This window comes from Mastigoproctus giganteus, chromosome 13 (genome assembly GCF_048544385.1).
Source record: "Mastigoproctus giganteus isolate SK-2022 chromosome 13, ASM4854438v1, whole genome shotgun sequence".
NCBI classification, from domain to species: Eukaryota; Metazoa; Arthropoda; class Arachnida; order Uropygi; family Thelyphonidae; genus Mastigoproctus; species Mastigoproctus giganteus.
The window spans coordinates 140581719-140604909 of record NC_143587.1 but is presented as its reverse complement, the minus strand read 5'-3'; the positions used below and the strand labels follow the sequence as shown (position 1 = coordinate 140604909).

Sequence of the window (23191 nt, the reverse complement as noted above, 5' to 3'; positions counted from 1 at the left end):
TTTTCATTTATACATTATATACTAGCAATATGAATTTTATTATTTAATATAAATTTTATCATTCAGCTATTTATATATTGTTAAGAAACCCTGGTTTTATTCTGTCAGGCCATAGTTTGTATATTAGGCATCGTTATTATAGCATTTCATATTGTGAAGTCCTTCACAGTGAGTTGCCTTCCCCACTTAGTAACAGTAGCCTTCTCTAATAGGGAAGTGTTACTTATTCAAAGTATAAGGCAGAAGCAATTTGTGGCAACCTATTGCATTTATCTTGTATTGTGGAGGCATCTTTGCCACAACCTACCTCAGTATTACTCTAAATACAATGCACTGCTCCAGTGGAGCAGTATGTTTTATTTCAAGTAGCACAATAGCAAGGCAACTTGTGCCGAAGGTGCCTCCACAATATGAAATCAATTCACTAAGTAGCCAATTGAGTTTGCTCAATGCTACTTAAGAAAAATGACTTTGGCCACCAGTTACAAGAAATAGATTAAGAGAATATTCAGAATTAGAAGAAATCAAATATAAAAATCATTCAATAGAAGAAAAACGGAAAGGATCAAATTTTTTATAAATAAAACAGCTTAAGCACGAGGAGAACAGAATATAAAAAAATAATAACAAATGTATATAATGGTATAGAGAAAAAAAAGACTTGGCTAAAATCAAAGCAAAAGCATTTTGGAAAATTTTATCAAATAAATCAAATGCACAGATATATGCCATGATTTGGAATAGAATCAGTAGGGAGATAAAAACAATTAAACAAGAGTATTGGGGTAAGTTTTCAAAATAATTAGGACATAAATTTTTACTGAGGAATAATACTGAATCAAAGAAAATAATTAAATTAATATATTAATATTATAAACATAGATTTGATTACTTAGGTAAATTATTTTTAAAAAAATTATATATTCTGTGGCTTGTTTGTTTGTTATTTGGTTTTTAGGAGCATTAGCAACTAAGGCCATATTGCTCCGGGATATGCGTTGGTCATTCCCTGACCTTTCCGCATCCTCCGTATTTGGTGGTGACGGGCTTGAACCCCGGTCTAATCAAGAAGCGTGTGCTACGCACTGCTGCTCCTTCCTACCTGGCTACGGAGGCGCCCATATTCTGTGGCCATCCTTTTTCAATTTAAGTTAATATCCCTATATGTTTGTTGTCTGAAAAAGAATAAGGATGCAGTCAGCATTTAGTTACTCAGTCCATTTAAAACCTTAAATGTTTAGTAGGAAACAGTTAAACAGTAAATAGAATATTGAAGCAAATTTTAAATAAAACAACATACCAAGTGATTGGTAAAAAACATAATAATAACAATATATTAAAAAAGGAGATAAGCAATTTTCAGAAAAATTCTAGGGGAATTAATTTATTAAACATGTCACTGAAAATATACACAAAGGCAATATCAGAAAATTAAATTGAGTGATCAGCAGAAAGGATTTAAAAAACATATTTGTTTTTTAAATAGATCATGCATAGATGTAATATTTATGGTAAAGCAGATAATATAAAAAATAATTAGAGTATAGTAGACTAAATTTTTTAAATTAATAAAAGCATTTGACAGTAAAAATAAAAGATATAATAGAAATCTTAAAGCTATACAAAGGCATATTGCCCTATACCTATTCCAGGCATCCATCCAACCATCCATTTTCACTTTAAATTTGACCCTTTATGCATTATTTGAGAAAGTAAACATAACATTGGCATTTAGTTTACTCAACCCCTTTAAAACTTAGCTGTCCATACAGAGACCCATGAATTGTTTAAGGTTTCCAAATTCTGTAGTTTACGGAACCTTGGTATTTCTTGGTAAGAATACCCTTTTGTGTCCCCAACTAATCTTGTTGCTCTTCTCCTCATCCTTTCCAACAGATCTTCCTTCCTAAAATTAGGTTTCCAAATCAGTATACAGTATTTCAGATGGAGCCTAATCATTACTTTATACAATAGAGTAATCAGATTTTTTCTCCTGCTGGCAAAGTTTCTATATGTCAGTGACAGAACCTCATGAACTATTGTCTGTTCAGAGAACTTCATGTTAGATTGCATAGTTACCTATAGATCTGGTTGTTTTTTTTTTTTTTTTTTTTTTTGTCAAGGGTAACAGTGCAAATAACTGGATGAGGAATTTCAGACTGAAAATTTTTGAATTATTTTTATTAATACTAAGACTGTTTTGTTATCATCATAGAAATTCAGTATCACTCATGACATAATGCAACAACAAACTCCGTCTCTCTTTTTCTCTTTAGTATATTAAAATAAATTATATACATTTGAATATATAAATTGCAAGTAGTTGCTTTGTAATTGCAATTTATATGCTTGAAGTGAAGTGTCTACTTGAGCATATAAATTGATAATTGCCGATATGGTAAATACTGAACCCCATTGGCAATTAAACATCAAATGCCATTTTTCAGCCCATCTGTGGAGTTTATTTAGATCTTCTTGAAGAAGTATATCCTGAATAATATCATTAACCACCTTGTCCATCTTTCTCTCATCAGAAAACTTAAACATCAAACTATAAATATCTATATCAATACCATTAATAAATATTAATAACAATAGGAGTCCCAACATTGAACCCTGTGGTACACCATTCATAAAATTAAGTCTGAAGAGCAGTGGCCATTTATTATATATACATTACTGCTTTCACTATTGATTCTATTAATTGCCCTGGCACAGAAGTTATACCTGAGAGTCTGTAGCTGCCTGCTTTACCCTTGTGAATAGAGAGACATTTTTACATATTCAGTTTGTAGGAATTCAAAGATACTTCTCATCATCATAGTTAAGTTTTATTATCTCTTTTGCTGCTTCTTATAATGTAATTGGATAGATTCCATCAGTATGTACCTTGTTTACTTTTAGCTGGATAAATTTCAATTCCAACTTCCTTTCAGTTATCACAAAACCATTTAACTTCAGCCAGTATTCTAGTATTCCCATATTGTTGATCCCATCAAGGATCAACAATAGTCATGCCATTCATATCAAGTAAATCATATTTTTTCCCTTCCATTCTAGTGTTTATATAGGCAGAGAATTCTTTGCTACTTTTCTTTGCACTCTTAGCCAAAGACTTCATAATCTGCCTTAGCATACCTTATAGTATGTATAGATTAGTCTATAATCAAGTAACTTAATTACAAACTACAGCAGAACCCTACTAAGAAGTTGTCCAAGGGAGTTAAGGTTTAGAACTTCTTATGACTGTGTTGGGATACAAGTTTAGGGTTATAATTTTGTACTGAAACTTTACATACTTTGGCTTTACATACCAACTAAGAAATATTGTTCAAGGTTTAGGCCTAAATGGATGTCGGATCAACTAATGAGACATATGGCAGAGAAGAAAAATGCATGGGATACATATAAATTAATGGGTGCCTATGATAGATATAAGCTGGTCTGTAACCAAGTCATAAAGGAGATTAGGCAGGCAAAGGCAGATTATGAGAAAGAGTTCTTTACCTATGTAAACTCTAGAAGGAAAGGGACGAATCAGATTGGTCCACTGGATGTTGATCGTTCAACTATTGAAATTTTATTGAAATTAAATCAAAATCATGACTCAGACCAGAGCAGCAAAGCAGAAGGTTCAAGCTAATGGGAATGCTGTGGCTCAGGGGAGAACTGAGGTGGGCAGTTGCCCTCTGAATCACAGCCTTTTAAAATCCACTGCTTGCTTGATGTTTGTGGAGCAATCAGGTACGGGACATGATATTGCCATGGGGAATGTCTTTGTGTGTGCGCGCGATGTAAGGAGTGTAAGGAAATCAGTCGACAACTCAGCGTTGTTATGGGCCTGTATGAGAGCTTGAAGTACAGGGTGAATGCCCTCGAAGGATCTAAATTGAGGGGCCCATCAAGCTCTCAGCTGCCCACATCAATGCCACAGTTTGCACTTGATCATCACACAACACAGTGGCACCCTCCAAGGCAGAATGGGCTGGTCCCACAGGAACTAGTAGTTGTTGGTGACTCTATTGTCAGGGAAATGGGGAACATGGTATGTAAAAAGGATAGGTGGAACAGGACCAGGATATGTCTGCCAGGGGCAAAGGTTGATGATTTTGTAGGATATCATCTTTTAAGGGCACAAAAGGTGATATTGTTGTACACGTTGGCACTAATGATATTAAGAGTAGGAGACCGGTGGAATTACTTAACAAGTACAGGTCACTGTTGAAAAAAAGCTGTGAATTAGGGCTGAATTTGAAAGTGTCTGCAATTCTGCCCAGACATGATAGGAGGGAGTATATGATGAGAGATTTATCGATCAATTCGGCACTGGAAAGATTGTGCAAGGCTCAAGGGTTAGAATTTTTTTCAGCCCGGTCTGTACTTGTTAACAGGAGAGACTGCTTCTACAGGGATGGGATACACTTAAATAGAAAGGGTGCAAGAATATTTGCTAATGCTATCGAGGCAGTGTTAGGTGGGTTGGAAAATTGCTAGCTTGGAGAGATACAAGGACTAATAGATTAACAGTAGCCGCTGGCAGAGGTGAAAGTAATTCTTGCACTGCTTCTATTGGAATGAGCAGCAGACTGGAAAACAAGATGCAGGGTATTTCAGAGACTGCTGGGAGTCATTGCGGTACAAGTAAACACATGGGTTGTGTTAGGATAGCTAAGAATAGGAACAGGTGCACGTATACTTGCGTGTACACCAATGCTAGGAGTTTGGTAAATAAATTTGATGAACTTTAGGTATTGCTCAAAACATCGAAGGCAGATATGGTTGGGATATCAGAGACGTGGTGTCACACAGATATAAGGAATGCAGAACTGGAATTTGGGGAGTACAGTGTGTACAGAAAGGATAGACAGGATGGGAAGGGAGGAGGGGTTATTCTATTAGTTAAGAAACACATAAAATCCAAGGAAGTGAAGCCAGTCGACATCGCTGGACAGTGCAGTGCAGTGTCGAGTCAGTTTGGTGTGACATAAGCATTGGGAGATCAAAATTGAGAGTAGGAGTGTGCTATAGGCCTAATGACTCTGATGAGTATAATAAGAAACTGTACAGGGAAATAGAGTGGGCTAGTAAATCAGAGAGTCTTATAATGGGGGATTTTAATTTCTCAGATATTGACTGGAATTTGTGGGTTGGTCACTCACACACTAGCAAGGCTTTTGTGGATTTATTGGATGATTGTTTTCTACATCAGCATGTTCAGGAGGCAACTAGAGGGACTAAAACTCTTTATCTGACTATCAGTAGTGATTCTTCATGCATTGAAAATCTGCAGATAAAGGAACCACTAGGTGGCAGTGATCACAGTGTGCTGAAGTGGGATTTACTCAAAGAGTTAACTACCATCAGGGGTAAAGGGAAGGGTTTTTGCTTTCGTAAAGGCACTACGATGGTCTGAGACAGTATTTAAATTCTACACAGTGGGACCAACTGATGATGTTACCAGTAGCAAATTCAAAATGGGAAGCATTCAAAGAACTTACCTTGGAAGCTACTAGGCTTTACATACCAACTAAGAAATATTGTTCAAGGTTTAGGCCTAAATGGATGTCGGATCAACTAATGAGACATATGGCAGAGAAGAAAAATGCATGGGATACATATAAATTAATGGGTGCCTATGATAGATATAAGCTGGTCTGTAACCAAGTCATAAAGGAGATTAGGCAGGCAAAGGCAGATTATGAGAAATCCTTGGCAAAGGATGCAAAGAAAAACAGAAAAGAGTTCTTTACCTATGTAAACTCTAGAAGGAAAGGGATGAATCAGATTGGTCCACTGGATGTTGATCGTTCAACTATTGATGATCCTGCTCAGGTGGCTAACAAACTAAACAAGTATTTTGCATCTACGTTCACACATGAGGAGTTATTCAGGAAGGGGAATGCCAGAGGCGAAGTAAACTCTGGCAGTGAGCTAGATGATTTTGTAATAACTGAGAGGAAAGTGGAGGAGAAATTGTTGAGAATAAACATAAAAAAGGCACCGGGGTAGATGGGATCTATCCAGTTATTTTAAAGGAGGCAGCAAAGGAAGTAAGCAAACCCTTAGCCATAATTGTGAGAACTTCTTTGGACTCAGGGGAGGTACCCATAGACTGGAGATGTGGAAATGTTACCCCAATTCACAAAGGAGGATCAAAGGCTGACACAAGTAATTATAGACCTGTGAGTTTAACTTCTGTTCCAGGAAAATTAATGGAGACACTAGTTAAAGAAGCACTGCAGGATCATCTAGACAAGACTTCAGTTATAGCTCGGACACAATGCATGGTTTTGTTAAGGGAAAGTCTTGCCTGACCAATTTGATTGGATACTATGATGCAGTCACAAAAGAACTGGATGCAGGGAATAACTTTGATATTATATATTTGGATCTTAAAAAGGCTTTTGATTCTGTTGCTCATGGAAGACTGCTGCACAAATTGGAGCAGTGTGGCACTGGAGGCAAATTGCTGCTATGGATAAAGGGATGGTTGAGGTGGAGAAGACAGAGAGAGTGGTAATCAGTGGACACTGCTCATCATGGACTAATGTTATTAGTGGAGTCCCTCAGGGTTCAGTGTTGGGTCCATTATTGTTTTCTGTATTTATAAATGATATATGGGCGCTTCCATAGCCAGGTGGGAAGGAGCAACAGTGCGTAGCACACGCTTCTTGATTAAACCAGGGTTCGAGCCCATCACCACCAAATTCGGAGGATGCGGAAAGGTCAGGGAATGACCACTGCATATTCCCGGAGCAATATGGCCTTACTTGCTAATGCTCCTAAAAACCAAAACAACAACATATAAATGATATTGATGATGGTATATCAAGCTTAATGTCCAAGTTTGTAGACGATACAAAGGTTGGCAGGGTTGTTAAGGACACTACTGACAGTATGCTGCTGCTGCAACAGGATCTGAAAAGGTTGAGCAGGTGGGCTGAGAGGTGGCAAATGAAGTTTAACATTGACAAATGTAAAGTACTACATATGGGAAACAGTAACCCCAGAGCAATGTATCAACTCTGTGGTACTACACTGACAGTGGTAGAGGATGAAAGGGACCTGGGGGTGGTTGTGCAGGCAGATATGAAGTTCTCTGAGCAGTGCAGATGGGCTGCAAGAGTAGCTCATGGTGTCTTGGCAATAATATACAGGAATTTTTCTAGCAGGGATAAGGAGGTGATTATTCCCTTGTATATATATGGTCAGGCTACACCTTGAGTACTATATACAGGTCTGGAGGTCTCATTTCAAGAAGGATATAGAGCTGCTGGAACAAGTACAGAGAAGGGCAACAAGATTAGTGAATGGAACAAATGGTTACTCTTATGAAGGAAGGCTTAAGTTTTGCAAATTACAGTGTCTGGAGACTAGGCACCGGCGAGGTGATCTGATAGAGGTGTATAAAACCTTGAATGGTTTGAGCATGCTCAATGCTGAAGTGATTATTCCTCTTGCTCAGAATAATCACCTGAGAGGGCATAAATTCAAATTGAGAGGTGTAGGTTAGATGTGTGGAAATTTTCCTTTAGCCAGTGGGTATTTGGTTGGTGGAACAGACTTCCATCCCTTGTTGTGAAAGTTGATAGCCGTGCAGCTGAGCCTTAATAAATTTAAGGCTTAGCTGGATAGGTATTTCGAACGAACGGAGGAGTAAAATGGGAGTAGTTTTTTTTTGACTGATGCTGCATAAGCTTGCTTTCTTGCATCATATGCCTCTACTAATGCTAATGAGGGAAAACGTCTTAGAAGGAAAATGACCTAAAGGCATGAACTGTTCACTATACAAATAAAAATGAAAAGATACACATACATAAGTTAAAGATGACTTTTATATGACCATTTTTCAATGTTTAATAAATCAGAATTTATTAATATTTCTCTGCCTATGGTGAACATTTTTAAACTGAGGATTATTAATTACTTAACATTCTGTTCATTAAATTCATTACCAAGTTGGAACTCCAAAGGAGTTCATCCTTTGCTGACTGGGCTAGCTGGGTGGGTAAAGTGCCTGCCTGGCAACCCAAAGGTCGCGGGTTCGAATCCCGCCTCGGGCTTGGATCAAAGTACTGCAAAAACCTTGCGAGGTGCATTATGGCCACAAAAGCCGATCCACCAACAACTACCAAAAAAAAAAAAAAAAAAAAAAAAGTTCATCCTTCCAAATATAACCCTTCAAATTAGAAAAAATAATATAATCAGTATCATTAATAATTAATCTTTGTAGCATTAAAATAAAACTGCCAAGGTTGTTGTTGTTGTTATTTGGTTTTTAGGAGCATTAACAACTAAGGCCATATTGCTCCAGTAATATGCGGTGGTCATTCCCTGACCTTTCCGCATCCTCCGTATTTGGTGTGACGGGCTCGAACCCCGGTCTAATCAAGAAAGCGTGTGCTACGCACTGCTGCTCCTTCCCACCTGGCTACGGAGGCGCCAAAACTGCCAAGGAGGGATAAATAATTAAGGACAATATGGTAGATAGGCAAAAATATGGTTATTCTTTAAAGAATTACCAAAAATACTAATGGTAATCTAGAACAGGGGTTCCCAAACTTTGTAGACATGTGGAGCCCCACATTAGAAAGAAAAAACATTCTAGAGCCTTAATAAAAAAAAATACACTAAAAATAGAAACAGTCAGCCACTAGCACCAGATCTTTACATATAAATAAATAAATAAATTTTCTGTTTATACTTCGTGACGACCAAACAGTCAGAGAAGTTAACAAGATAGACAGAATACAAGAAACAGCACTGTATTCAGCAGTCACGGGCTTGAACCCCGGTCCCTCAAGGCACGTGTACTTATGCACCCGTGCACCTGACCACTAGGCTACCACGGATATATAACACGCACATTGACAGTCCAAGGTCACTCAGAAAAGGCCAAACAAATTTACTTTTTACTTTTATGCACAGCTTATTCTGGTTCAATTTTTATAGTTTTAGAAAAAAAAAACTAAAATTCTAAAATTTCCTTGTGGATTCCCAGATAACTATGGCAGCGCCTAAGGGCTCTGTGGAGCATAGTTTGAAAAAGGCTGATCTAGAGAAATAAATAAAGTATTATAAATTCAGCTTTCAACATACCTTAAAAGGTCACAATTACAATAAGACACAGCAACAACTACTAAATAATTTAAAACTGTTCAGAACCATCACAACTTAATGGCAAATGCTTCACTGTGATTCATGTGGTCAACACTATCCAGTTATGGATATCAATGAAAACAATTGCAATATGTCACTTCCATTTACATTAAAATGTTTATACTAAAAAGATTTTAAGGCTGAAAGCCACAGGCTACGGAAAATTCACTAATCAAACAAGTTAATGCATAACATTACAGTAAACCCCCGCTATTTGCGGGGGTTTACTGTACGTTCCTGAGAAATGCCGCCAATACCGAAAATGCAAATACTGAGTTATGGCTCCCATAGTAATAAAGGGGTTCCGTTGCAAAGTATGAAATATATAAGAAAAACTAGTCTAAAATTTTGTCTATGTATGTATTATATGTACCTTCATAATATGACTATACATAGACAGTACATAGTGAAATGCAAGCATATGGCATCGAAATGAAAATAAGAAACAATTTAATATTAAATGTAATATTTATTAGAAATTTCAAACAAATCTTTCAAACTAGCACCTTTGCTAGCAAAAAAGCTTATCCCGCCAGTGCTATCACCAGTTTCGCTAAAGTGTTGATAAAGGAGTTTTGCCTTTTCACGAATGATGAGTAAATTTAACGGAATTTTATTTTGAGTTCGGTCTTCTATCCATAGATATAAAGCTTTTTCCATTTTTTCTAATTTAACATCACGAGTTACAGAGCAAATTTTTGAAGCAATTAGCACGTTTTCACGGACACTACGGCAGATTTTTTCTTCCGATTTCTTGATTGATCATTCCATTGACTTATTGATTTTATAATGTTTTGCCACTGACGAGACACTTTCACCATTAGAAATTTTATATAATAACTCAATTTTATTCGCTAATGTCATCACCTTCTTTGATCTTTTCACATTTCCCTTGTTATTCGTAGCCATATTTTTGTACAGGTTAGAAAGAACTTGTCCACAATAAAGTCACTTTCTTCCATTAACACACTCGAAAAAGTCTGTTTTAAACTGCAAAACTGTAGATTTATCACTTTTGTAAGCATGTCAATTTATAAATTGATAAATTTATTCAATTTATAAGCATATGAATTTATAAATTGATAAATTTATTCAATTTATAAGCATATGAATTTATAAATTGATAAATTTATTCAATTTATAAGCATATAAATTAAAAGCAAATGACAAAACCTTCCATGACAAGGGCATAACACATATTGAACAAGGATTAGCGAGAAACATCGACGCTCGCGATTTTGTCACCCCTCACCCCCCAACCCACTGAGCGCTGTTTTGACCGGGAAAGATAATATTAGCCACACCCATGTTTTTTTATAGCGGAAAATGTTCACAGTGCTTCAAAATTCACATTTTTTTTAGGTTTCATTTTATATTAAATCAGCGACCGCAAATAGCAGGGGTTTACTGTATTTTAGTTTGTAGTAAATCACCGAAGTAGGTAAAATGGCATTATTTTGTTACATCTCATACTGTGAATAACTTCACAATGAGTTGCCTTGATATTGCACTACCTTGAATAAGCAACACTTCACCAGTGGAGAAGACTAATGTTACTTATTCTCAGGGATAACCCCCCCTCCCTGGGTAGTGGTATCCGCTGGGAATAGTTCAACCCTTCCTCCACAAACTGAAGGATGACAAACAAGTGAACATGTGAATACAATATTTCTTTGAAAAGAAGCAGCTGCACAAATCATGTTTATCATGACTTGCTCCTGACTTGATATCAATGGTTTGACTGTTGCTGACAAACTGAATGAGTATTTTGCATCTACATTCACACATGAGGAGTTATTAAGGGAGGAAAATGCCAGATGTTTACCAAACTGTAATAGGGAGCCAAAGGATTTTGTAGTAACTGAGAGCAAATTGGAGGAGAAATTGTTGAAGTTAAATATAAGAAAGACACCTGGGGTGGATGGGATCTATCCAGTTATATTAAAGGAGGCACCAAAGGAAGTAAGCAAACATTTAGCCATGATTATGACCAGTTAGTATAATTTCTGTTCCAGGGAAAATAATGGAGTCACTGGTTAAAGAAGTGCTGCAGGATCATCTAGACAAGACTGCAGTTACAGTTCAGACACCGAATGAATTTGTTAAGTCCCTGGATACTATGATGTGGTCACAAAGGAAATGGATGCAAAAAATAATTTTGACATCTTATACATGAATTTCAGGAAAGTTTTTTATGCTGTTGCACATGGAAGATTACTGTACAAATTGGAGCAGTATGGCATTAATGGCATGTTGCTGCCATGGATAAAGGGATGGTTGAGTGGAAGAAGATGGAGAGTGCTAATCAGTGGACACTGCTCTTCATGGACGAATGTTTTTAGTGGAGTTTCCCATGGTTTGTTTGGCCCCTTTGTTGTTTTCTATATTGATCAATGATATCGATGAAGGTATATCAGACTTAATGTCCAAGTTTGCAGATGATATGAAGGTTGGCAGGGTTGTTAATGATTGTTAATGACAGTACGCTACTGCAACAGGATCAAGAAAAGTTGAGCAGATGGGCTGAGAAGTGGCAATTGAAGTTTAACATTGACAGATGCAAAGTATTGCATATAGGTATCAGTAACCTCGGAGTAACATACCAACTGTGCGGTACTACACTCAGGGAAATGGAGAATGAAAAAGACTTGGGAGGAATTATGCCATCAGATATGAAGTTTTCTGAGCAGTGCAGATGGGCTGCAAGAGTAGCTTATAGGGTCTTGTAAATGATATAAAGGAATTTTGCTAGCAGGAATAAGGAGGTGATTATCCCCTTGTATAAGGCAGTGATCAGACCACACCTTGAGTACTGCATACAGGTTTGGAGGCTTCATTTTAGGAAGGATATAGAGCTGTTGGAACGAGTACAGAAGAGGGCAACGAGATTGGCGAGTGGAACAAAGGGTGTCTCTTACCAAGAAAAGCTCAAGTTCTGTAAATTGCTGGTGTGCGTGAAGACTAGGTATCTGCGAGGTTATCTAATTGTGGTGTATAAGGCCATGAATGGTTTGAGCATGCTCAGTGCTGATGGGATTCTTCCTCTTGCTCAGATTATGCACCTGAGGGAACATAACTTCAAATTGAGGAAAAACAGTTGTAGAATAAATGTACGGAAATTTGCCTTTAGCCAGCGGTTGATTGCTTTAACAAGCTTGCATCTGTCGTTTGTGAAAGTTGACAGCTTAAATAAATTCATGGCAGAACTAGACAAAAGTTTGGAGTGAATGTGTGGGTGAAATGGGAATGGATTTTTTTTTTTTTTTTTTTGTCTCATGCTGTATAAGCTTGCATCATATGCCTATACTAATGCTAATATCAGGACAACTCGTTAAGGAATTCATAATATGAGATGTAACAAAAATGATGCCATTTCACCTACTTCAGTGATTTACTATGAACTAAAATTATGCTGTGCACTAACTTATTCAAGTACCAAAATGTTTATGTTATTTAATGTTTTTTTTTATAAATATAAAAATAATTTGCACAATTAGTGCATATGCATCAGTTCTGTACTTAGCCAACTACATAAGTAGTTATAAATTGGCATCATTAAGTATATCTCATATTGTGAATACCTTCAAAACAAGTTTCCATTAAGTTGCACTACCTTGAATAAGTAATGCTTCACCATAGGAGTTGTTACTTATTCTCAGCAGATACCATCACCCATACAACACCGTTTCAGAGTTTATTGGCTCCTCATCGGTGGGTGGGAAGGTATCCTGGTGTTGCAGTGATGCCTACTCCTCACCATCAGGCACCTCTGATTTTGTGGATTTATACTTTGCAACCGGGTTGTCATCATTGCAACACCAGGGCACCTGCCCAGCCACTGATGAGCCAATAAGCTCCGAAATGGCGCCGTATGGTATCCACTGAGAATATGTAACAATAGTCTTCTCCTATGCCGAAGCGTTACTTATTCGAGGTAGTGCAATATCATGGCAACTCGTTATGAAGGTATTCGCAATATGAAATATACTTAATGATGCTTGTTTGTTTGTTTGTTTATTTATTTGTTTAGGGATTTATTAGGTGCATCAGCAACTATGGCCATAGTGCACCACTTAATGCTGCCAATTTATAACTACTTATGTAGTTGGCTATGTACAGAAATGATGCAAATGCACTAACTTGTACATTAGTTAAACTATTTATGTAACCTGAGGCTTCAGCCCTAAACTATACCATAATCAAAAAATAATTTGTATATTTAAAAAACATAAGTGGGAAAATGTCATTATAATAATACACTGTGTATTCTTTATCACATACTTTTTATACAGGAAAGCTTGTTACCCGGGAAACTGCTTACGTGGAAAAATAATACACTGATGAGACAAAACATTATGACCACCTACCTAATATGATGTTGGTCCTCCACATGCAGCCAAAACAACTCGTACCTGGCAAGGCAAGATTGCTACAAGATTTCTAAATGTGTCTTGTGGTATCTGGTACCAACACGTAACCAGCAAATCCCTTATCTTCTATAAGGTCCATGGTTGAGACGTCACAGATCAGAGTTGCTGTTCCAACACAAACCACAGATGCTTGATGGGATTGATGTCTGGGGAATTTGGAGGCCAGGGCAATACCTGGAAGTCTTCTTCATGTTCTGTGAACCAGTCTCAAACAATCTGGGCAGTGTGGCATGGTGCATTATCCTGCTGAAAGACAGCACTGCCAGAGGGGAAGACTGTTGCCATGAAAGGGTGTATCTGGTCAGCAATGATGGTTAGGTAGATGGTAGATGTCAGAGTGCCCGGCACATGGATGACTGGACCCAGGGTATCCCAGCAGAACATCACCCAAAACATGACACTGCCACCACCGGCTTGTTTTTGTCCCATAGTGCATCCAGGTGCCATCACTTCCCCAGGTAAACGACATGCACGTACCCAGCCGTCCACACATGCAACAGGAAATGTAATTCATTGGACCAGACGACCTTCTTCCAATTGTGAAGAGTCCAGTTTTGATACATGCTTGCCTATTGTAGGCACTGTGTTGCTGGCTGGTGAACGGTGGTTAGCATGGTACTCAGAGCAGCCTGCAGCTATGCAGCCCCATTTTCAGCAGAGTTCGATATACCATCACCAGCATTCCAATTACTGGCAAGTTGCACCACCGTCACCCTTCTGTTGCCACATACCATCTGGGAGAGGCTTCGCTCACCTCAAGCATTGATGAGCAGTGGTCGTCTGACACCTCATTGGTGGTTCGCGAGTTTTCCCTCCTCGGACCACTTTTGGTAGGTACTAACCACAGTTGACCACGAGCATCCTACTAGCCATGCTGTTTCGGATATGCTCTGACCCAGTCATCTGGCCATTATAATTTGGCCTTTGTCAAACTTGCTTAAGTCCGCTGCCTTTCCTATCTGAAGAACAAGAGTAACTCCAATGGAGCTCAGTATCAGGTGTTTTTTATAACATGTCCCAACCCGCACATGCACCATAGTTCACCTGCGGTTGCTTCGATTTGCATAATGACTCGCTGGTCATAATGTTTTGTCTCATCGGTGTACATTACAATATGTAGAGTTGATAATGGGAATTATAAAACCAAACCTAGTACAGGGGGAACTTCTTATGTGGGAAATTCTAATGCAGGTTCTACTGTATTTTATACTTTCTCTAGGATTCTGAGTTTTCTGATAATTTATAATCATCCCATACAATTTTATTTTCTTCTTGTAAACTCATCATTTCATCTGACATCTGTTTTGTTCTAAACATTGTGTATTATCATTTAGTTGGTATAAATAGCTTAGTAGTTCAATGATTACTTCCCCAAAACTTTCTATTTGTTTGTTAACATTAGTTCCAATGAAAAGAATTTTAAATAATGTCTAAACCTATTTTAATGATCTTCACAAAAACAGAATCCATTCTATTTACTCTTAACAGAAGTTATTTCACTGATATGTAAAATTGTGTTTCCCTAAAATTGTTTTTTTTATCACCCCCCTTTGTATAAATTGTTACAGTACTTAGTATAGGTCCATTATTTTCTTTTTTCTTATGAAATAGGCCATGGCATTTTTCAGCATGATTTTGCAGTTGACTATAACATGATATGTGCAGTTGCTTCTTTTCAAAAAAATATTGTGTTAACGTGTTCACTTGTATGTCATCTTTCAGTTTGATGTAGAAGGGTTGAACTTAGAAAGGTCCATTATTTTAATCCAGTTTAATGTCAGTTGCACTTCACTCTTCTCTTATTATAGAACTGTTCTGTGAAAAGATTGTCCAAAGTTAACTGGAACAGACTTTACCTTTTAAAATATTCTACTTTTCAATGTTATTTAAAACAGTGACACTAATTTCTTTAGGTACTAGACTGATGAACAGTAATTAAAACAGCATGCTTTTTATATGTTTAGAATGTCTGATTAATGTTAATTAGAGATAATCTTATTTTTATTATTTTACATTTAGATTTCATCAGATACCCATTCTGCTCAAGAAACATCCTTTCCTAGGCCTTTATCTCACATTATGAGTACTCCCGATAGCTTTCGAAGAAGCAAATCTGAACTTTCAGATCAACATAGGCATCATAGAAATTCTTATCCGTCAAAAGGTTCCATCTATTCTGCTGTAGAAAATAATAAAACTCCTACCGATAAAACAAAATCCTGCAACAGAGAATTAAGTAATAAAGCATACAATGAAGTAAATAGAAGTAAGTCCTTAGATAAAGTTGTGTCATCTAGCGATAAAGAAAATATAATTCCCAGTGATAAGGAGAATATAATTCCTCATTGTAAAGAAACAGGTAATTATATTAGTGCAGTGGAATTTCTGTAAATCTAATAGTACAGTTTATTCTTCGAATACCTCAGTTAGGTTGGAATTGTGGAATGTACAATATCAAAATGAAATAGAAGAATTACAAATGGTTCTTCCTGCCAGTTTTTCGTGTTACCTACATTTTCCCCTAGTAACCTATCTCTAACCTTGTTTCTCTCTCCATTTTTTTATTTTTTTTATTTCTCTTTCTTGATGAAGATTAAATATGAACTTTAATTTTCAACAAGAAGTAATTAAGGATAACTTGATCCCTGCTTTCCAGATACCAATATTATTTTGCTAAATGTGAATGCAAAGATTGACTCCACCTTGCCATAATAAGTTTAAATTAATATTTTGTTTGATGTGATATTATAGCAGTCATAATATGCAACTATGGCTGTTACAATATTTGTCTAGAACTAGACAAAATATTGGAGGGGATGAAGAGGTAATGTAGGAAGTTGGTTTTTTTTTATTATTTTATTTTTTTTTGCTGATGTTGTGTAAGCTAGCTTTCTTGCATCATTGCACTACTAATACTAACACTAACGTCTCCACAAAAATTTAGGGCTCTTCACTCTCTATCACTTCTGTGGAACATACCCTTTTGATAGTTATTATAAAGATGTTTTTTTATTGTAAATTGCTTATTGTGTGAGCATTTATCATTGAATTTTATCCATTCTGGTCAGTAACAATATCTGTAGTATGCTCACTCTTATTTTAAATCTGACTAGGGCTACTGTGATCCCCAGGTTTTACCTGGAATCTTTGGGTTTAAGCATACTGTTTTTGGACTCCAGATTTTCTTTTTTTTTTTTTTTTTTTTTTTATGAAAATCCCAAACACGAGAAGTATTAGAACCTATAGTACTTAGTACCGTGCTTGGGTTGGAGATTGAGAAGCCGAAAGAAGATATTTTTTTTTTTTGACATTAGACTTGAACTTCTATAGAATATAATTTTCAGGACGTACATATGAAGGAAGGCCGACCGGGCTAGCCGAGTGGGTAGAGTACCTGCCCGGCAACCCAAAGGTCGCGGGTTCGATTCCCGCCTCGGGCTTGGATCAAAGTACTGCAAAAACCTTGGGAGGTGCAATATGGCCACAGAAGCCGATGCGCCAACAACTACCAAATCAAAAAAAAAAAAAAAAAAATATGAAGGAAGGTTGTTCCAGAAAATGGCAGTTGAATGAATAAACAAGGAAGATGAAAAGTTGGTTTCTCTGAGTTTGAAGTTGGACAGTAAATGGATGTTGGCTGGTAGCGGCACATGTTTTGACTGTTTTGAAAGAGAGAGTGGGAATTGTAGAAGCCAATTCAAAAGAACAGTGCCCATGGATATATCCATAGAAAAGGCATGCAGCAGAAACACTACATCTATGAGACAGCGAGTGGAGAGACTCTGTTAGAGGTGAGTTATTAATTAACCTAACTGCCCTGTTCTGAATGGAATCTAGGAGTCTGAGAGAGATTTTGGGGGCACCGCCCCAGATGTAGGAACAATATTCCATGGTAGAGCAGATTTGTGATTTGTACAGAGTGAACAGCTGTTTGGAAGAAAAAGTAACACTGAGAGCGAAAGAGAAAACTAAGTTTTTTAGATGCAGAGGAAGCAATATTTGTAATGTTCTTGTGCCAAGAGAGATTAGAAGTTAGGATAATCAACAAAAGAGATATATCATTTTGCCTAGAAATCGGAGTGTCACCAAAGATAAGCATAGAAGCAGAAGAATGCTTTTTGCGAGATATAAGACAAGACTGAGTTTTAGAAGGATTGAAATCAACTAAGTTGTCTTTGTCCCACTGGAGATTGGCATTTAAGGAATTGGTAGCGGATATTCGAGAAGTTGAAGCTGATTGAGCAGAGCAAGGTTTTTCAAAATGGAAAGTGGAATGCAATGTGCTATCATTGGCAAAACTATGGATAGGATTTCCAGTCAATGGAAGAAGGTCATTAATATACAAGAGAAAAAGAGTGGGGGGGGGGAAAGAACTAAACCTTGGGGGACACCAGCATTAGTGGAGAAGTTAGAAGACAGAGAGCCATCTACCGTCACCTTCAGTGAGCGATCAGAGAGAAAACTGCATAAACAATTACAAAAAACAGTTGGCAAACCATAAGATGGAAGCTTGTTTAGAAGACCTTTATGCCAAACACGATCGAAAGCCTTTGAAATGTCAAGGGCAGCTGCTTGTGTTTCACCGAACTTTTCCATTGAATTTGTCCATAAATGAGTAACATAAGCCAGAATATCACCAGTGGATCGACACTGACGGAATCCATACTGGTGATCGTTGATCAGATGGAATGTTTCTCGGTTGTTTAAGAGTTGCAGTTAATTGATTTCTCAATTACTTTAGAAAGAGTAGAAGTAATTGCAATGGGACGATAATTGGATGAGAGGGATTTGTCTCCCTTTTTAGGAACTGGTTGGATATGAGCAAATTTCCAAGCAAAAGGAAAAACACCTTTGGAATAAGAAAGTGAAAAAAGGCAGCAAAGAATAGGAGTAAGTTCAGGAGCACAGGTTTTGAGAACAAGTGGAGAAATACCATCGGGACCTGGAGCTTTATTAGCATCAAGATTTGTCAAAATCCTTCTGACATCCTTTTGATGGAAGACCACAGGAGGCATTGAATGGAGCATGGTGGGAATGGTGGGAGGTGTTTTACCAAGATCATTAATACAAGAGTTGGAAGAAAAATGGGATGCTAGCCGATCAGCTTTATCCTTGGCTGAAGTGACAATAGAACCATATGGTTTTTACAGAGGTGGGGGCAGAGATGGGCAAAGGCTGCTGCCAATAGTTTGGCCAGAGACCAGAATGCTCGGCTACCATTAGGGCTGGAAGCAAGTTTTCTACTCTTAGCCTGTTCAAACTCTAGTTTGGACTGATTAATAACTGCTTTACAATTGTTGCGAGCTTTGGTGTAGGCAGAAAATGAAACTGAAGAATTAGAAACAAGCCAATTACGATATGCAACATTCTTCTCTTGAACAGCCTTAGCACATTTATTGGAAAACCCAGGTTTAGATAAAGGACAGGATTTTAAAGTGGAGAGTGGATTCCATTTCTACAAGAATAATTTCACTGACATGATCTGAGCAAACCTTGACATCAGAAGTTTTGAAACAGTAATCCAACCAAAGAAAAGAAGAAAAGAAATCTTGCAGGTCATACCATTTTGCATTCTTGTAATGCAAAACAGTACGAGGTTGGGAATAGCCATGACATAAAGGCTCCATTGGAGAAGAGACAATCACCAGGTTGTGATCTGAGGTGCCTAAAAAGACCACTCACTTCGACCGTGTACTTAGAAGGATTGTTTGTTAGAAAAAAGATCAAGTGTATGGTTAGGATTGTCCGGTATTCAAGTAGGCAAATGAACAATCTATGCAAGGTCATTAGTAATTGCAAAAGCCTCGGTATCTCGACCAGCTGGGTCTGCGTGACTAGAAAACGGAAGAAAGGTTGGATTAGAGAAAGTGAATTTGCAAAGAGAGGAAGTCAAAGAGCACCAAGTGAGTAGTAGAGTTGGGAGAATGGTAGAGGCAACAGATGAATTTGACACAATGAGGTAGAGAGATTTTAAGCCAGAGAAGATCGAAAAGAGGAGATTCCAAATGACCAAGTCTCTGACAGGGAATATCGGAACGGACATATGCACAAGTACCACCTTTGAGGCCAAAGGAATCATACAGCAAATAATTTGGGCAACTGAGATGAGCAGTAGTTGAATCAACCGATCACTGAGATTCTGTCAGAAAAAGTACATGGGGTTTGGCAGACTGCAGGTGTAAATGGACATCGTTGAGATTAGAATTGAGACCACGTATATTTGTGAAATGAACTAGGAAGTGTTGTGGAGGTTTAGATCTTTTTGCAGATAAGCTTACTCTATTAGTTTGACAATTCATGGTGTATTGAATAGTAAGAAAAAGTGCTGTATGAAGTAATGAAATTTTTGGATATGGCATACACATGGTAAAAATATACCCAGCTCCTTGACATAACATAACGTGGCCTCGAGAATGTCCCCCGCATACACACTATTCGGACTCCCTCCAGTCACTATCTGACAGAATAGAGGTAGCAAGATTATACACTAGCTGATCGGAAGCCTCCTAGAGAGTAACCAATAGGTTCGGTACTAACTAGCGACCGGCTTGCGAACACCATTTTAGAGCTGTACCCTCGAAATGTAAGGAAGATTGGATCTTGCCATGATGTTCATCATAACGTCAAAAGTCATCAGACATACTGCATGATGGAAGAGATGGGGAAGGGTTGACCGGAACTTTATCTCTGGAATCATGGGTTCCACCACTTCAAGCCTCCAATAAGCAAAGTGGTGGTATTGCACCAGTTGATGAGAGTCATCTACTATCTAGTATTGCCTGGTAACACAGAGGGCAGCATTCCTCCACGTGGTGTGGGCACCACACCTAGACTCCTGCTTACGTTGGTTCATATCCGGGTGTTCACCCACAGCGTGCTTGTGCATCGAGGTTATACCCAGGATTGCTAACGGTCCCACCATCGTGAAGGTGCAAGCAGAGGATTTGGCTGTCGCAGACCGCCCGATCTTTGCCAAAATTGGATCCACTTTGACTTGATTGTCACCCAATTATCAGTTCTATCAGCGTTTTAGACTCCAAGGTAGCGAGTACAGCTTGTCTGGCATACCTGAGAGAATGTCTGTAACAACCTCAAGGACCAATAATTGTCAATACCAAAAATAATGTATGTTGTAGAATGGCAGGAAAAAATTTGTACCATATACTATAATGTTTCAAACCAAAGACTGGTAACCTTTCCCGTTATATGAACTACATATAAAAATAAACTAAGTTATGAAATTACCCAAACATATTTTTTAAAAATAAACTTTAAGTTGTATTATTTTATGTTTTTATCCTAAAAAATACTGCAAGGTCAAAGAATTTTGAGCTGCTCAGAACAGATAAGTTTTCTGAAAAAATTTGCTGGTTTATTGACTAATTAACATATTAAATTCTATTCAGTATATAGCTTTATAGTTCTAGTCACATTTGTTGGTTTATTTTTTTGATTTAGCTAGAGATTTTAGTAGTTACAACTTAATATACATAGACCCTTGGAACAGTGATTTGATGCAAATTTATCTTGTAACTTATACTATAGTGCTTGGTAGGGGAATTCTATTTTAATTGTGGTAAATAGGTATCTCGAAAGTTTGAATCAGGTAGGTTGGCGTTAATAAATAATTTTATTATGTGTTATAATTAACTTATAACTTTACAAGTGTAACAGTATAGCGTCAACTTAGTAATGTAATACATATAAAGTAAATTTGATTACATAATTGCTATATTTAATAATGTAAACTCAATAGCTTAGTATGTATTATTGCTGCATAACCGGCGTGTAAACTAATTATTGCATTTATGTTAGTTTAGTGTGGTATTCAAAAATTAAATTGAATTTAAAAGGAAATCATGCCTCAGAGCAGCAAAGCAAAGGGCTCAAAGTAGTGGTAGTGCTGTGGCTCAGGGGAAAACTGAGGGGGGCCTCTAAATCACAGCTTTATGAAGTGTATTACTGGTTTGATGTTTGTGGATATAACTGGAATGGGACATGATACAGCCAAGGGAAATGTTTTTTTTTTTGTGTTCTATGTTAAGAGTGTAAGGATATTAGGTGTCAACTCTCAGTGTTCTGATGGTAGTTTATGAGAACTTGAAGAACTGGGTGGATGTCCTCAAAGGAATTATATTGGGCTCATCAAGCTCTCAGCTACCTGCTTCAGTGCCAAGGCTAATATTTGCACATCAGGCAACGCAGTGGCAATTCCTGAGGCAGTATGCACTGGTCCCACAGGAGATAACTATTGTTGGTGACTCTGTTGTCAGAGAAACGGAAAATATATCGTAAAAAACAAAGGATAGGTGAAATAGGGACCAGGATATATCTGCCAAGTGCAAAAGTTGATGACTTTGTAGAGTAGATATCTTTTAAGGGCACCAAAGGTGATATTGTTGTACACGTTGGCCCTAATGACATTATGAGTAGGAGATCTGAGGACTTACTTAATAAGTACAGGGCAATATTGAGAAAAAATCATCATAAGTTAGGGTTAATTTGAGTCTGCAATTCTGCCCAGTCATGACAGGAGAAGTGTGTGATGAGATACTTAGCAATCAGTTCAGCTCTGGAGAGATTATGCAAGGCTCATGGGGGTAGAATTTTTCTCAGCATAATCTGTGCTTGTTAACAGAAGAGGCTGCTTCTATATGGATGGGATACACTTAAACAGAATGGGTACAAGACTATTTGCTGATTCTGTCGAGGCATTGTTACATTGGTTGGAAAACTGCTCTCTTGGTGGAAGAGATACACAGACTAATATATTAACAAGAGCCACAATCAGAGGTAAAAATGATTCTTGCACTGCTGCTGAACATGCAGCAGCCTGGAAAGCAAGGTGTCAATGATTTCAAGGCCTGCTGTGCATCTTGGAACAAGTAAATAGATGGGCAAGCATTTCTCTGCTCTTGCACGTATGTTTTATGTTACTCTTTGAAGCATATTCACTGGTATTTCAAAAGTGCCCAAGTGAAATGAAAAATATGCAGGAATTACAGTCTGCTGATATCACACTGCACTGCATTGAAATAGGGATGATTCTTTAGAATCGTAGGAAAGTATGCAGCTCTGTGAGCTGACCTTGTCTCCTTTGCGGCACTCTTTTAGAGTTTTTTAGATATTTGAAATAAAATGCTGAAATATAAATAATTGAACACATTTAAAACATATTAAGATATAAAAATATGATGGAAAAAGAAGTTCTTCCAGGGCTCCCTATCTCATTAGGAACCACAAGGTACTGGCCTGGTGCCTGATAAGATAGGTAACAACCAAGGGCTTTAGCATTTTAATAACCTCTAAACCTGAGAAAACATTTGGATTAAAAGACAGTGGTCCTGTGCTATTCATACCACTGGCAAAAAGAAAATGCAAAATACAGAGAAATATCCAAACTCACCAATTTGAAGATTTGTAAATGTTCCAGATCAGTTAGAAACACAAAAAAATATATTTATGATGCTTATCTGGGATGGGATTTTTTTTTTTTAGGAATACCAGTGAGCTATCATAATATTTATAATAATGAATTCAGAAACACTGTTATTTATAATAATCAATTCAGAAACACTGTTCTGCCCCAATAAGATATAGCA

General features: G+C 37.4%; 1 protein-coding gene across 1 annotated transcript in view; it reads left to right on the top strand.

Annotated features, from left to right (window-relative positions):
• The window catches only part of LOC150076491 (uncharacterized), a 392042-nt gene that overhangs the window by 177681 nt on the left and 191170 nt on the right, over positions 1-23191 (top strand). Inside the window, exon 6 of the mRNA XM_090387905.1 lies at positions 15609-15948. Coding sequence (XP_090244031.1) covers positions 15609-15948 — 340 coding nt within the window. The remainder of the gene's footprint in view (positions 1-15608; positions 15949-23191) is intronic.